The following is a 14445-nucleotide window of genomic DNA, read 5'->3' as shown; positions in this document are numbered from 1 at the left end:
GATGGCCCCTGAAAAAAGACTAAAGGAAGGATGAAACATTAACTAGCTCCGACGATAGTATGTTAAGCACTTCCACTCAAAACACCACAGACTCCCAAGGAATACAAGAGCGACAGTGTGAGAGGACAGATAATGTGACTCAAAAAGTAAACATCAGTCATGCGACCGACAGACCTACTCACAGAAGCCTTTCCCACTGTAACAACTACAAGCAATAAAATAGTGAACCGTTTAGAAAGCCTACAACAAGCGACTGAAGTGTTGAAGCAACAAGTTGAACAAGGACAACATACAATAACAAAGCATATCTAGCGAGCAACATCTATGACCTTAAAAATAAAACAATGAACTGAAAAAGCTTTAGGAACACTTCAGCATCAAACCATATTAATCAAAAGCGGGGCCCTAGGAAGATATTTCGTCTGCCTGCTCCCAAAGATGATGTGTTTCTAGAACACATGCATTATATGATCCAGGTGCGAGAAAGAAGACCGAGGCATGCGGTTGGTCCATTGTTATTAAATCAAACATTACTTGTGACTGTGATCGCAGCATTATCCTGTACAGACAAACAGTATTAGTCACAAAACTTAGAAATCAATTTATCAAGATAATAATATATCTCAAAAATATTAATCATCATGTGTACCCTTGTCTGAAGTCTTAAACATGTTTGAAAGAACACTGACAGATTTATTTGCTATGAAAATACATGTTCCATTTATATTTTTTGTAGGTAAGTAAAGCGTCTTTATGTATCGTAAGTACCTTAATTTTAGTTTAATTAATATCTCTTTTTCTTCGATTTTTTCTCTCAGCAAAGTTACAAAAACATGGCATACAGGAAACCAATATATAGGAAGAGCTCGTTCTCACGGGTGTTACAGATCATACCAACGTCCTCAATGTGACTGCAATCATCATTTCAAAATCCTTCATAGTCACAATCATCTAACCTGAACTCCTCACCTGTGCATCTCAGATCGCCAAGGACGATGAGGCCCAAACCTGAATACAAGTCATTTTAATATCCGTATACCAATGCGGAGAAAGAACAAAAACTGAAAGAAACAGATACCCAAACTTTGCAGTTTTAAAAAAAAAATGTTTCTCAATGAAAATTTAGACAGACGTGTCAACCTTGAATGAAGGCTGAGCCAGTTAATGCATTTCTGAATCAGCCCATACAGATATTTATGCACTTCACCTGTTTCTTTGTTTAACAGCTCAAAAAACATTGTCTAGTATTGTAAAATGCTATACGAATCAGTATACATGTGTACAGAATCAATTACCTAACTCAAAGTCCCACGTGACATTAAGGCGACTTTAAAAGATGCCAACGTACAGGCCGACAAAAGTGTTCAATGTGATTGCATAAAACTTTACTTACCTCAGCTCTCTCTTAATAATGTGAAACTCAGCCTTCGATACAAAACGGACAAAAGCGGCGGGAAGGCTCGAAATGTTTAAGGCTTGTAGTCAAAGAGGACGGTTGTTTGTGCGACATTACTAGAGGACGGTCAATGTGTGTGATAATACCTTTAACGATAAGTGCAATTTCAAAGGATGCCCTCAGTGGGAGACGTTGATCATCATCATCTGTTTCAGTAACCACGGTACAGGTGTAGTTACCGTCGTATGTCGTCTGCTGTGCTGCTATGATGTGTAACTCCCCAGTAGTGCTGTTTACTTTCCCTGACCACGTGATGGAAGCAGGAGGCGGGTTGCTGTCAGCGTCACACACAAACGTCACATTGTGACCCTTGATGACCTCGGAGAAGGTGGACAGTGGCTGACCCTGATTGTCACTCCGTGTTATCCTGATAACCGGGCGATCTGTAAACAAGCCAATAGATTATGATTCATCGCATATATCATGTATCGAATTCCACAAGTGTATGAACCTGAAGTGTTTCTGTTGACACTTGCATGCAAATACACACACACACGTATGCGCGCGCACACACACACGTATACACACACACACACACACACGAAAAAAAGATGTGAGACCCACTAATAGTGGCAGCTCAAACATAAAGCTTTCTGTCAGTTAATAACATGTCTTTTTTTTCTTAACTCAAATAATCTCTCTTGATCCTAGTCGCCCCCAATGAGCAAACTCATTTCCTTGAAGACTAAATGTTCTCAATGACTAAGTGGCCTTATTTCTAACTTTCATTGCTATTGGATCACAATACTCACAGTAAACCTGTAATTGCAGTCTGCCACTGGAGACAACTTCACCATCACTAGACATCGCCTCACACCTCACTCGCCTTCCATTTTGTCTCCTGGTCACTCTAGTGATGATCAGGCTACTGCCATCAGGGAACCCGCCTGCATTTTCTGGCCACGTGTACTTTATTACATCAGACTGCTCATTGCTCGCACACTTTAAAGTAGCATTTGTTTCCTCCATTAAAGGATATCTGCTACTGTTTATAAGGATGTTGACAATATCTGTAAAAAACACTTGAAACTGTTAGCGACATTAAACTAACAATTAAATCGCCTCCGCACAAAGATGTAGCAAACTACTTCATCTTTCTGCTCTTTATAAAACGTTCTTAAGCAAAATATGTAATTAAATCTATATTTCACTCTCTCTCTCTCTCTCTCGTTGGTAATTAATTATTTTATAATGAACAAACACCTCTTTAGCATAGCTAAATATTGCAACGATGCCCCCTTTGTTTCCTCAAGGCATTAAAAAAAATTAAAGCTATAAGGTTTTTTTTCCTGAACAGTCATTTATTTTATTTATTTAACAGAAAAGATCTTTATCATACCCTTTCGTTAGGTTCTTAAAATTATATCAGGTGTGACTTAGACTGAAACTTAACATTATTGAATGAAGTGATGGGAAAAAAACAGTAAGGGTAAGACAGGTTTATCATAAACATGTATGAACAGATAGGAGAATACATTGATAAGACAGTAAAAGTAAAACATATAGTGTTAAAGAGGCAGTAGTAGCGGGTTTTTTTTATAGAAAGTTACATCCCTTTAGTTGGCTGCATTTGCGGAAAAGATTTACACATTTAGTCGAATATGAGACTGAAAACAGTTACAATATTTTATTTCTGTATTTCATATGCAAAACATGTAGTTTCATTTGTTAAACAAACATACAAATTGTACACACGTTGATGAGTTTTACTTTTATAAAATAGAAGTTCTTACAGTTTTTGCAAGTGATGTTGTAGTCATGGCAGTGTCCGTCACTAGACACCTCATGCTGACACTCAGCGATGCTAGTCTCATTCCCAAGGCAAGATAACAAATCACCACGGATCTGAATGTGTTCATATACAAACGTCCTGGCACCAAGCCTAAACATGGCAGAATACCTTTTGCTTAAAACAATTGTTCTGATAATTATTAATGCTTAATTAAAATGCTTCATGTGTTCTTAATTTAGAAGAACTTATGTGCTATGCATCCGTATCGTGCAAGGTTAGATAAATAAATAGATCATGGTATAATTCAGACGACAACAGTCTGCATTCATAGATCAGTATTTATGTAGATAGATAATGAGAGCATAACATCTATATTACAGGCGTTTATTTATTCCACTATATAAATATAAAAGATCTATATTGTTACACTTGAAGTAGCTCATGTCAAGCATTTTCATTTTAAAGGGATAGAGATAGATCGCAATTGAGGAATGAATGGATGGATGGAGTAACAGGTGAACAATTTTAGATATGTGTTTAGCTGTGTGTGTAAAATGTAAAGTTTCAAAATCAGCATTTAATGATTAGCAAGGTTGATAGTTCATTCCCTTAAATTGTGTAATTTCAGTAGAATCTATTCATCATCTTTCCACAGACTCGTTCACTAACAGGAGAAAAGAACTTACCATGGTAAGCCGAGCTGTCTACAGACGACCCTGGCAGTGTTGTCAGACTCCACACACAGTGTCCACCAATCACCAACTCCGATGTTTATCTCTACCTGATGTCTATTAGGTGAGATGACGTTCAATCGCACCTGTAAGTTTTCTGTAACAAGCCGTCAGATATTTACTGTCTCTATAAGTTTGCCGATATGTGCATTACCACTTCAGTATCTGTGCAGAGAAAACTGTTTTTATATCAACAAAAAGACAAAAATCATTTATATAATTAAGATGCGTTGCAATATAGTTAAGTCCTAACATTTTATTTGTTTTGAAGATACACCATGTGTTTTATCTAATCTCCAGATATTCTTGCATGCTTAATATCTCTTTTGTAAGGAATTCTTGCATAAAAACGGTAAATGTGTCAATGTTTCTTTTTCTTCATTTGAGGATACATAATGCGACACAGCAAACAACAGAATAGAAACAACAGATTCTTACCTAAGTTGCAGGTGATACCAATGACAGAGCGGCACCAGGGGTCACTGCTAAACCCTGTATGTCTACACTTTTCTAAGCTGGTCTCCTCTCCTGTACACCTCAGGTTGTCAAACCTGATATAGTTGTATCTCTCACTGTTTATAAATAGCGACGTGATATAAACTTGCGACCTGTTTGACAAAAGGTATGTTTGTGTATTTGTCTGTTTTTAATCTATAGAATTTACCGACTTATTTTAATAGATATAGCCTAAATGCAGTCACAATCAACACTTTTTCCAGAAAACAATTCGCATATACATGCAGGCGCATTGCTTTTATTACCTGATTTTAGTTATACACAATAAATTAGTCAATAATTTTTAATCAGTACTAACGACATATTTATTAACTTGTTTCATTATTGTATGTCTACTTGCTTTTGATATTACTTAATTGTCCCTTTTTTTCCTTTTTCTCTTTGTATACAAATGATACACTTACACACAGACACACAATGCCCTCTGCATCAAAATTTTTATCTTATTGTATCTTATATAAAAAGATTATCTCTAAGCGGTATGGAGCACAGTGGTTAGAATAAGACGAAAGTTAAATGACCGCTTAAGAAACTGTAGTATATCATCTTTTTATCGTGAATATAACATGAAAAAACAAATATAATTGTACGGCATATAAGATCACAAAACATAACACACGTGTTGAAGCCCAGCTCCCTGCAGACCACCTGTGCCTCTTGTTTCCTAAAGCTATAGTCACACACTGGGAGCCATTTTCCTCTGTACAACATCTCAAGGCCACCATTCCACGGGGCAGCTCCATTCACAAGCCGGACTTTCAGCTGTGCATCTAATCAACCATGAAAGGGAATTCGTAATGAGCTACAGCAAATCTTATTACATACAGACTTGAAAATCAACTGCCTGTTCATCGGCTGATTTCAACATTGTACTAACACTTAATCTGTGCCACACACTTTGCAACTTGAGGTTTCGTATTGCGGTATGTACCTCGCTCTCTCTAATGGTCTCATCGAGTTCCTCTATTCCAGGCTGATTATCAAAATGTGTGCAGTCTACTTCAGGTATATGAGGGTTCTCATCTTGGAAAACGTCTTTAAAGTGATTCATCCATTCATCCTTTGTAATACTTTCACCCTGTGTTACCCAAACATGATTTTATTACTTTCCAAAACAGTTTGGGGTAACTGATTGGCTTTGTCAAATTCTCTGCTTTTACTTATTTATATATTTTCTTTTTTTTTTCTCCTTCACTGGCCTCCAGTACTGTTGCCTTGGGTCTACAGATTGATAAAGACTTTGGACCGCCCTTTGTAAACAAGATTTTTATGACTGTGTGCATTCTTGGTCAAACTAGTCTGGTTGCTTTCTGCGGTTACCTGTAAAAATCTTTTTCCTCCTACATGTCGCCGCTTACTGTAGGCAGTCCACGAACGAATAAATCACTTTATTGACATTTTGTTCTATTTCGGAGGACGCATTTGCAAGTTCGTCTCTGATTTTTCCCGTGTTTAGTGCTGCTTAAGAAAAGATTTACCCTGGAAAATAAACAGAAAAAGTAGTGTAGTCTTTTTCTGTTTATTTTCCATTTCCACGTGGGTTCTCGCGGTCTGTTCGTGTTGTGCGCACTGTCAGTGTGACTGGCAGATGGTCTGACAGCACTATTTCAACTTTTAAAGACAGGAATATCCTTACACAGCTCGTTGGATGCACAGAAGTAATCTAAAACATTAAACAGATTGAACGGCATCCTTGTCCTGATTACATCAAAATAATATCTTTATCTAACTTCATTATCTTTCGGTTCATGATAAGTACCTCCATATGATGAAAGTGTTTATTTGTTCGATAAATAAACCTGTGTCTTTACGATGACTAAAACACCCAATGATGACTCAGTTTCTTAGTCGGAGCAAAATACAAACAATACTCGGTACAGTTGTATAACTGGAGGCTGGTCTCAATATACTTGTCAGTTATGCACACTACATCGAAATACTACAGGTATTCAACGTGATACCTACTTTGGGTAAAGGTCCATCAACATTCCAGATGAACAGAGAGGAGCCACGACTGGCCTGAAGGTCCCAGGATGTTGCAGGCGAGCTAGTGGGGAGCCTAGTCAGGGTTACGTGATAAGCCAGTCAAGCCGCTGACTTTACTGATGCTGTAATGGTCGGTCATCACACGAGTACTACAGGGGCTGGCATGGTCTTACAGCATCATAGCATAACGATATTAAGACAAAGTGTAGTTGAGTACTTACTCAAACCTTGTAGTAGAAGAGTAAACATCACACAGACACTGAGGACTGAGCGCATCATGATGTTAGCTGCGATGTCTTGCAGGAAGACGAGGTTGTGAGGAGAGTCTGGCTGGAAAGCTGACACTGAGCACAGACCGCAGTGTGGATGCTTAAAGTCAGACAACAAGGATGTTAATAACGGAGAAAAATATTCTCTCTCCCACTGCTTATGTGACAGAGTTAAATGGCAGACGTCTGCGTGTAGATATAAGATTTATTTATATGTTCTGTGCATTTATTTGCTTTCTCACACGCTGACACTGACCTATTACCTTCAACAACATCTCCACACTTCATCTACAATTCTACATAGTAATTGGATGTCAATAAAACGGCTCAAGGACACGCTTAGTTGACATGTAAGCCCAGCCCTCTGATTGGTTTGCTTTTGATCTTGAAAATTTTGTTTTAGACACTGTGACGGTTAGAAGTGCTTGTGTGTGCTCGTGAACCCTAACCTTATGGTTTTCAATATATACTACAAAAATGATTTTATGACAAAGATATGTCCGGAAAACACTAAAGGGGTTTCTTGCTTGGAAGTTTGAAATCAGATTCCAGTACTCAACAAATTCTTTTTTCAAAAAAAAAAAAAAAAAAAAATCAAAATCAAAACAGACTTTATTATCTGTCGAGGAGACCCAGGACACAAATTTGGTTTTCGCTCACAAGGGCAGGCATACATACTCATACAGACATTTAACACACAGGAGTAAAAGTTAGGAGTAAAAGTTAGGAGTAAAAAAGTGTAGATTGCACCGTTCCATCAAAACAGTTTATGTTTATCCTAACAACAAACCTCGGGTGACCAAGGACCTTAAAGCAGTGCGTAACAAAAAGAAACATGTGTTCTTCACGGGTTCTGCCCACGACAGAAGATTGGTACATAGAGGGGTTCGTGATGCTATCCGTTGGGTGAAGGTGAAGCACAAGTCCAAAATCGAGTCTCAGTTTGCTACAGGTAACATCCGAGTAGCTTGGCAGGGACTCAACAACATGGCCAATATTGACGGTCGGAGTCAGGGGTCGAAAGCCAAAATCTCGATCTCAGGCGTTGAGAGTACGGCCATGCCTAATGCTCGGAATGTCTTCTTTGCTCGTTTCGAGTCTCATGACTTCTCAGTGCAAATTAAAGATGTGCGTAGTTCTCTTCACCCTGTACAGAAGGTTGAGCTTTGTCATGAGTAGTTTGTGGAGCGGTTTCAGCGAGTAAATATTCGCAAGGTCTCCAGTCCGGATGGTGACACCGTAGATGACACGTACGCATTAATCAGTTTGTTTATTTTGCTATTTTGTTCATTTTTCTTCCACCTTGCCGCGGCTGCGTCTACAAAATGTCAGTGACAGGAATGACACACGAGGTGATGGCTCACAATAGATGTCAGCACCCTCTCCTCTTCAGTCTCTGTTTGATTCCTCCTGAGTCCTTGTGCCTTTATTTAGGATGGTGATATCTGCTGGCACGAATGACCTCTGGTAGACAGCTTTCCGTATACGTGGTACTTTATGGCGCCTGCCTGAGGGCAACAGCTGGAAGCTGGTGTGGAGAGGGTGTTTCAGGTCCGAAATGATGTTATGTGCCATCCTTCTGACTGCATGAAGGTACAAGTCAGAAAGTGGCAGCTGTGCTTGACCAATAATTTTATTTGCCTGGTGGATGATTCTGGCCAGCCTTGCCTTGTCTTTGATTAGTAGGTGACCATACCAGCCAGCGATGTTGAATGAGAGGATGCTGTCAACAAGAGACCTGTACACAGTCTACAGCACCCCAGAGCTGACGTGGAAGCTGCGGAGTCTCCTCAGAAGGTACAGCCGTTGCTGGGCCTGTCTGTACACTTGGTTCACGTGATCACTAAAGGAGAGCCTCCCGTCGATCACTGTACCAAGGTACCTGAACACAACAGCCCTCTGCACCTGCTGTCCCCTGATTTGGACTGGTGGGGAGAGAGGGGTTGTGACATCTCTTCCTTTGTATGCTCTTCCAAGGCCATCTCCTCCGTTTTTTGAACGTTTAGCTCCAGAAAGCTGCTGATAAACCACTCCTCCAGTTCCCCCACACAGGCCAGGTACTGTGACAGGGACTGCTCGTCTTTCAGGCAGCCCACAAGGGCCATGTCATCTGCATATTTAACAAGTTTGAGAATAGCACTGCTAATAGTAATCTCATTTGTATATACAGAGAACAGGATGGGGGGAAAGCACACATCCCTGAGGGGTACCCGTGTTGAGGATCTGCTCATCTGACAGAATCATTCCATCCACTGACAAATTGACTCCGTCAGACGAGCTGCTGGACCCTATAGTACCTGTCGGTGGAACTCTGAGACCCACCCTCTGTGATCGGTCCTTCAGGAATGATCTGATCCATAGAACTAGGCCAGTGTTGACATCCAGGTCTAGTAGGCGCTGTACAAGAAGGTGTGGCTGGACCGTGTTGAAGGCGCTGGAAAAGTCCATGAACAGGACCCGAACATAGGTGCCAGAAGTGTCCAAGTGTTGTAGGATAGTATTTAAAAGCGTGAGAGTTGCATCAGACACCCCCCTGCGTGGCTTGTAGGCAAACTGCAAAGGATCCAGGCGATCAGCCATGGTGGGGATTAACAATCTTCCCACAACCCTCTCCAAACACTTGGCCACAATAGACGTGAGAGCCACAGGTCCAAAGTCTTTCAAGTTTGTAGCATTAGGCTTCTTTGGCACTGGTATGATTGTTGATGTTCGCCACACGCGGGGGACACTATGAGAGTCAAGGGAGAGCTGGAAAAGTCTGGTAAAAACACCACTCAGCTGACTAGCACACTGAGTACCTTGCCTCTCACGTGATCAGGTCCAGGGGCTTTCCGTGGGTTCACATGAGAGAGAATTCTGACAACAGCTCCCTCACAGATTGTGACAGTGGCTGCCGACAGTGAAGAACAGATACTTTCTGCTTCATTGCTGAAGTCTCTCGCATCAAACCGCGCGTAGAAAGTGTTGAGCTCATTAACAAATGTCACTGGGTCATCACACTTTACTCTTTGTGTCTTGCGTTCTCTACCCATCATGGTGTCCAGGCCCTTCCAAGCATCCCTTGCGTTGCCCTCACTTAATTGCTTTTCTACCTTCTTTCTGTATTCCACTCTAGCTGTTCTTGCCTTTGCCCTGAACTCCTTCTCCTTTTCTTTCACTTTCTGTTTGTCTCCTTGCATAAAAGCTATCTTCTTTTCATTGAGACAGTGCTTCAGTCCTTTACCTAGCCATGGTTTGTTATTCGGGTAGCTGCAGATCTGCTTGGTATAGATGACAGACTCTTTACAGAAGGTGATGTAAGAGGTGATTGGGTCTGCCAGACAGTCCAGGTTGGCTCCACAGGTAGTGAAGAACAAATCCCAGTCAGTGGCCTCTAGGCAGTCTCTGAGCAGCTCAGTTGCTTCATTTGTCCAGGTCCTAATACATAGTGTTGTCGGCTTTTCACGTTTAAGGAGTTATCTGTATGTACTGTATGTAAGGAGCTGTCTGTATGTGGGTAGCAGATGAACAATGTTGTGGTCCGATCTGCCCAGCACTTGGATACATAAGCACCCGGCACATTACCGAGACACCTGTCTAGAGTTCTGTCGAGGCGGGTGGGACACGTGACGTATTGATGGAGACAGGGGAGCAGCTTACTGACATCACAGAGGTTGAAGTCACCGAGCAAAAACACAGGCTGATCAACTGATCTTGTTGTCGCTCGATTATATGTGTCTGCAATGTGCTCAGCTGCAAGGTTGAAGTCTGGGCCGGGCACATAGACTAGGACCACAGTAATTGGCCGAATTCACGAGGTAAATAATGCGGCCTGAAGGACACTGTCAGTATCTCATAATGGGGGGTAGTAGCCTGTTCTCCTACTGTGCTCTTTAAGTGTGTTAGCTTATGTTATGTTAAGAGCTTCATTTGCTAGGATTGCGGACAGTCAATCTGTGTTTTCTCGAGGTGGTTGCGTCAGTGTTGCTGAGACTGACTGTATTCTTAATATTACAGCAAGACTTCAGTTGTTATTACAATTTGGGAGGTAATCGTGGTCGAATTTATGTTGAACTGGCTAATATTTATCTCTTGCAAGTGTCTGTGATATGTGTAGATAGTCAATGTATATCACTTTCTGTATTATTTATCCTGCCCTACCTCACTGTTATGTTTTACTTCTGTGTGTTTCTTTTCAGTGTTTGTTATTCTGGTATGGAAGTTTTCCTTTTGTTTATTTCAAGTTTGTTTTTTAACAGAATCTAGAAAGCACGAATTCAGGATCAAAGTGAATCGTTAAAGACAAAAAAACACCACCACCACCACCACCACCACCAACAACAACAACAACAAACCACACAATAAAACTACTAGTTTTGCTTACAAAAGGGATAACGAGGATGTAAATTAAAATGCCTTTCGTGTATTGTAGACTTTTCGTTGCACCAAAATTAGTCCCTACTGGATTATTTGTTCTGTGTTGTTGCCTTTTCTGTAAACGATTCTGTTAGCTAATAATCTCAGGAGCTTATGGCGGAATTTTCGGAAAAAGCTTTTGTATTATCGCCACTTTCAGCCGTAAAGTCAAGCTTCGTTAGCAGGAAGAAGCACTGACGTGTCGATAATACTGTCGTTGTTGTCAGTGTGGACACAAGCGACGTTCACGCCTCTTCCTTCCTGATCACATAGACTTCACACTCAGATATCACACAACCGGATAAACGATTAACGGCCTCAACCTGTTTGTCCTGCATGCAGCTACACATAATATTCGTGGTGACAAAAGATTTTAGAAACTGTCAACTGTTTCTGCCTGTTATAATTCAGGTGTTTAGAGCTAAGAAACGAATCGGTGTTACCTCTTATTTTCATTGTCTGTGATGGCAACCCAATAGCTCTTGTATCAAGTGTAAACTGTCTGTGCTGTGTTTTAATTCATGGCTATTTCTTTGAACTTCTCTTCAGTCACAGCTAGAAATTTTGCTCTTTGACAACCATCGTTTGATCAAAGCAGCATATGGACACATGAGTTTTAGTTAAAGGCATCGAAATAACGGAACTCATAGACCATTTCCCACAATGCTTGTCCGTTTTTATACCTTTCCCTCCCTTTCCGATTATTGCTACTTTCCTGGTTGTCTTCCTCTTGTAAAATCACTATACTTTCAAACATTAGTTACGCTTTTCTTTAAAAGATCATCCCGATTTTTATGTTTATTCCTTGTTACTCCTAGAGAAGCATGGGGTTGAATTCCATAGTGGGTTATCAGCATCCAGGTGATTTGTCTGTCTACACGGTCAAATGCCTTTTTAAAGTCCACTAAGTTATGTAAAGGGAGGATTGCCACTCAATAGACTGCTCAATGACGATACGGTTAGTAGCAATGTGGTCAGTGCATGACCTTTCCTTGTGAAACCCTTCTTCTTCTGGTCTCAGTCTCTTGTCCAGTGCCTTCATCCCTCTCTCTAGTTCTACCCATGACAAAACTTTGCTAATGATGAAGAGCAGCATGATCCCCAGTCAGTTGATGAAGTGGGAGAAGTCTCCTTTCTTTGGTAACTTAACCAGGTCGCCTAGTATCCAGTGTGTTAGTACTACTTCTTGCTCCCAGACCTAGTGTAGAAGGCGCTTTAAAGGTTTTGCCGTTGTTTCTGGATCTGCCTCTTCGAAGTGTTCCATCCAGCGGTCTCTTTATCCTGCTTCCTTTGTTATCGTCTTGCCGTCTTTATCTTTCATGGGATTGTTTGGGTTGATTTTCCTGATTTTCTCTTATTTCGTATAACCGCTTTATGTTGTCCTGTATAAAGATCTAATTTAATTTTTGAGTACCTTGATTCATCTTGATGTATATGAGCTTGTGAACTTAGTTCGCCTCTGGCATACAGTCGGAGTTAGATTGCTTACAACATCTTAATTTTTTCTTGGTTAAACCCAAAACTGCATTAATGAATGATAAGGTATCAGGTGATACATGCATTTATATTGGCTTTTTGTGATTTTGTTTACATGTTTTGTGTGTTTCAAGGTGGGAACTGCGTCATCACCGAAGGAGAACAATGTCCAGTGGAGGGTCAGTCACGTTTGACATGAGTTCTTTTCCCATTACGAAGATTTAAACACTCGGGGTACACTGAGACTTTTCACTTCAAAATGTTGTGCAATGTTCACACACAAAGTGTCAACATGTTCCTGCAAAAGTGATAATACGATCTGAATAGTTGTTTTTTTTAAACTTACGGTCGTCATCGTACTTCGTCCCCAAACTGCGGAAACGTCGATCCCCCAGTTAATCGCTTTTGTCTAGTAGACGACATCAGTCGTGTGTAAAAATGATTGTCCAGGCGACAACTGTATTAAATATCTGCTTAAAAAATTTTAGGAACACCAAAAGTTCCGGCTTTAAATTTCGAATCTGCCAGTGCGCGAGTATCATTGAAACTAATCCCTTCAGATTGTAGCTTTAAGCTGTATTTTATCCAACACTAATCTTCACGTGGTTTTCAAACTAGAAATTTACAGTATGTAATGAAAACGTAACTGATGTGTAATAACATTTATTTTGTGCAATGATCACAATGTCCTTGAGCATTTACAGGCAACCTGTCTCATATAAATATTAAATTAACTCCAAAACAGCACTTGGTGGCTATATAAATTGTCTATGTAAATGTGAAGCCTCACGTTGTTAGTGTTTGTGACTGCAGAATAAAAAGGCAGGATAATGAAATTCAATATGGTAAGACTGTATGAGGTATATAATCATTGGGATCATACAGACAAGAATTCCGTTTTGTGCAAGATAATTTAGAGGCTTCGCAACACCTGCTTTATTTAATCTTCTAAGCTCGGTGGGTCTCTCAATCCCTCATGTCAGCCTTATCTTATGACAAATTAGTTGTTTATGGTTCCTCGCGGTTTCTATTTGTAAGCATGTGTCACGTTTGACACCGAATGCCTCTCGTCTTCCTTCTCTTGCATCAGGGTCTGGAATACAAGTACCACATGGGATGACAGTATGTCTGACCTTAGAACCTGCTTTTTCTTGAATAGTTTTTAGTAGATTGCTGCCTTTCTTTCACACTGTACATGTGTCTGCTTTTTTGTGTAGGCGCCTTATTGGATACACATGTAAGATATGTGCATGGGTGTGTGTGATAATTTTAAGCTGATTGCGATAATATTAAGCTGATTGCTTTTGTCAAAGCGCATTAAGCTAGCGGCCGGCAGCAAAATGTTCTGTATAATTGATTACAATAGTAGAGTTTTGAGCTAAGATGCTAAGATGAACCTCCCATCCCATCGTACAAAGTTAACACGTAACATTGAAATGAGTACATTTTCAACACCACCACGGAGGGAAAGGACAATTATTTGAGTAAGAAATTACATCGCCGTATACCAAGGGACATATCACAGTACACAATACAAAATATTGTGAAGATTGCGATTGGCTTTTATTTATCTCCGATAAATCTACGACAGCAAATACTCCAGTCTTAGATTATTGTAAAATATCGATTTGGGTGTTGTCATTATTGAAAAGTATTTCTTGTTCTACCATAACCTTTGAACGATTGATGAGCTGCATGTTCAGTTCTAAGAAAACTAACAGTGGTGCCATGGTAACCTCCTACAGACAGCTCCACGAGTGTCATTCCTTCAAGATCTCAGTCACTGGAATGTGATAATAAGTAGCGTGGTCCCTGTTAATCTGTCTTTTCGGCCATCGAGTTTCTTGTCTGCCAGTCTTTTCTCTGGTCTTATACATGTAGAGG

At 40.3% G+C, this 14445-nt stretch overlaps 1 protein-coding gene across 1 annotated transcript; it reads right to left on the bottom strand.

Moving 5' to 3' along the window:
• Positions 1-925: 925 nt before the first annotated feature.
• On the bottom strand, positions 926-6949 carry LOC112567608 (deleted in malignant brain tumors 1 protein-like). The gene is made up of 7 exons (XM_025244303.1): positions 6643-6949; positions 5055-5205; positions 4358-4527; positions 3875-4016; positions 3190-3338; positions 2341-2466; positions 926-1008 (listed from the first exon to the last, which is right to left on the bottom strand). The coding sequence occupies exons 1-7, from the start codon at positions 6698-6700 to the stop codon at positions 926-928; spliced, it is 879 nt and encodes a 292-aa protein (XP_025100088.1). The 5' UTR covers positions 6701-6949.
• Between the last annotated feature and the right edge of the window lie 7496 nt (positions 6950-14445).

Source organism: Pomacea canaliculata, linkage group LG7 (assembly GCF_003073045.1).
Source record: "Pomacea canaliculata isolate SZHN2017 linkage group LG7, ASM307304v1, whole genome shotgun sequence".
NCBI classification, from domain to species: domain Eukaryota; kingdom Metazoa; phylum Mollusca; class Gastropoda; order Architaenioglossa; family Ampullariidae; genus Pomacea; species Pomacea canaliculata.
The sequence above is the reverse complement of the archived record's forward strand: the minus strand, read 5'-3'. Positions and strand labels throughout refer to the sequence as shown.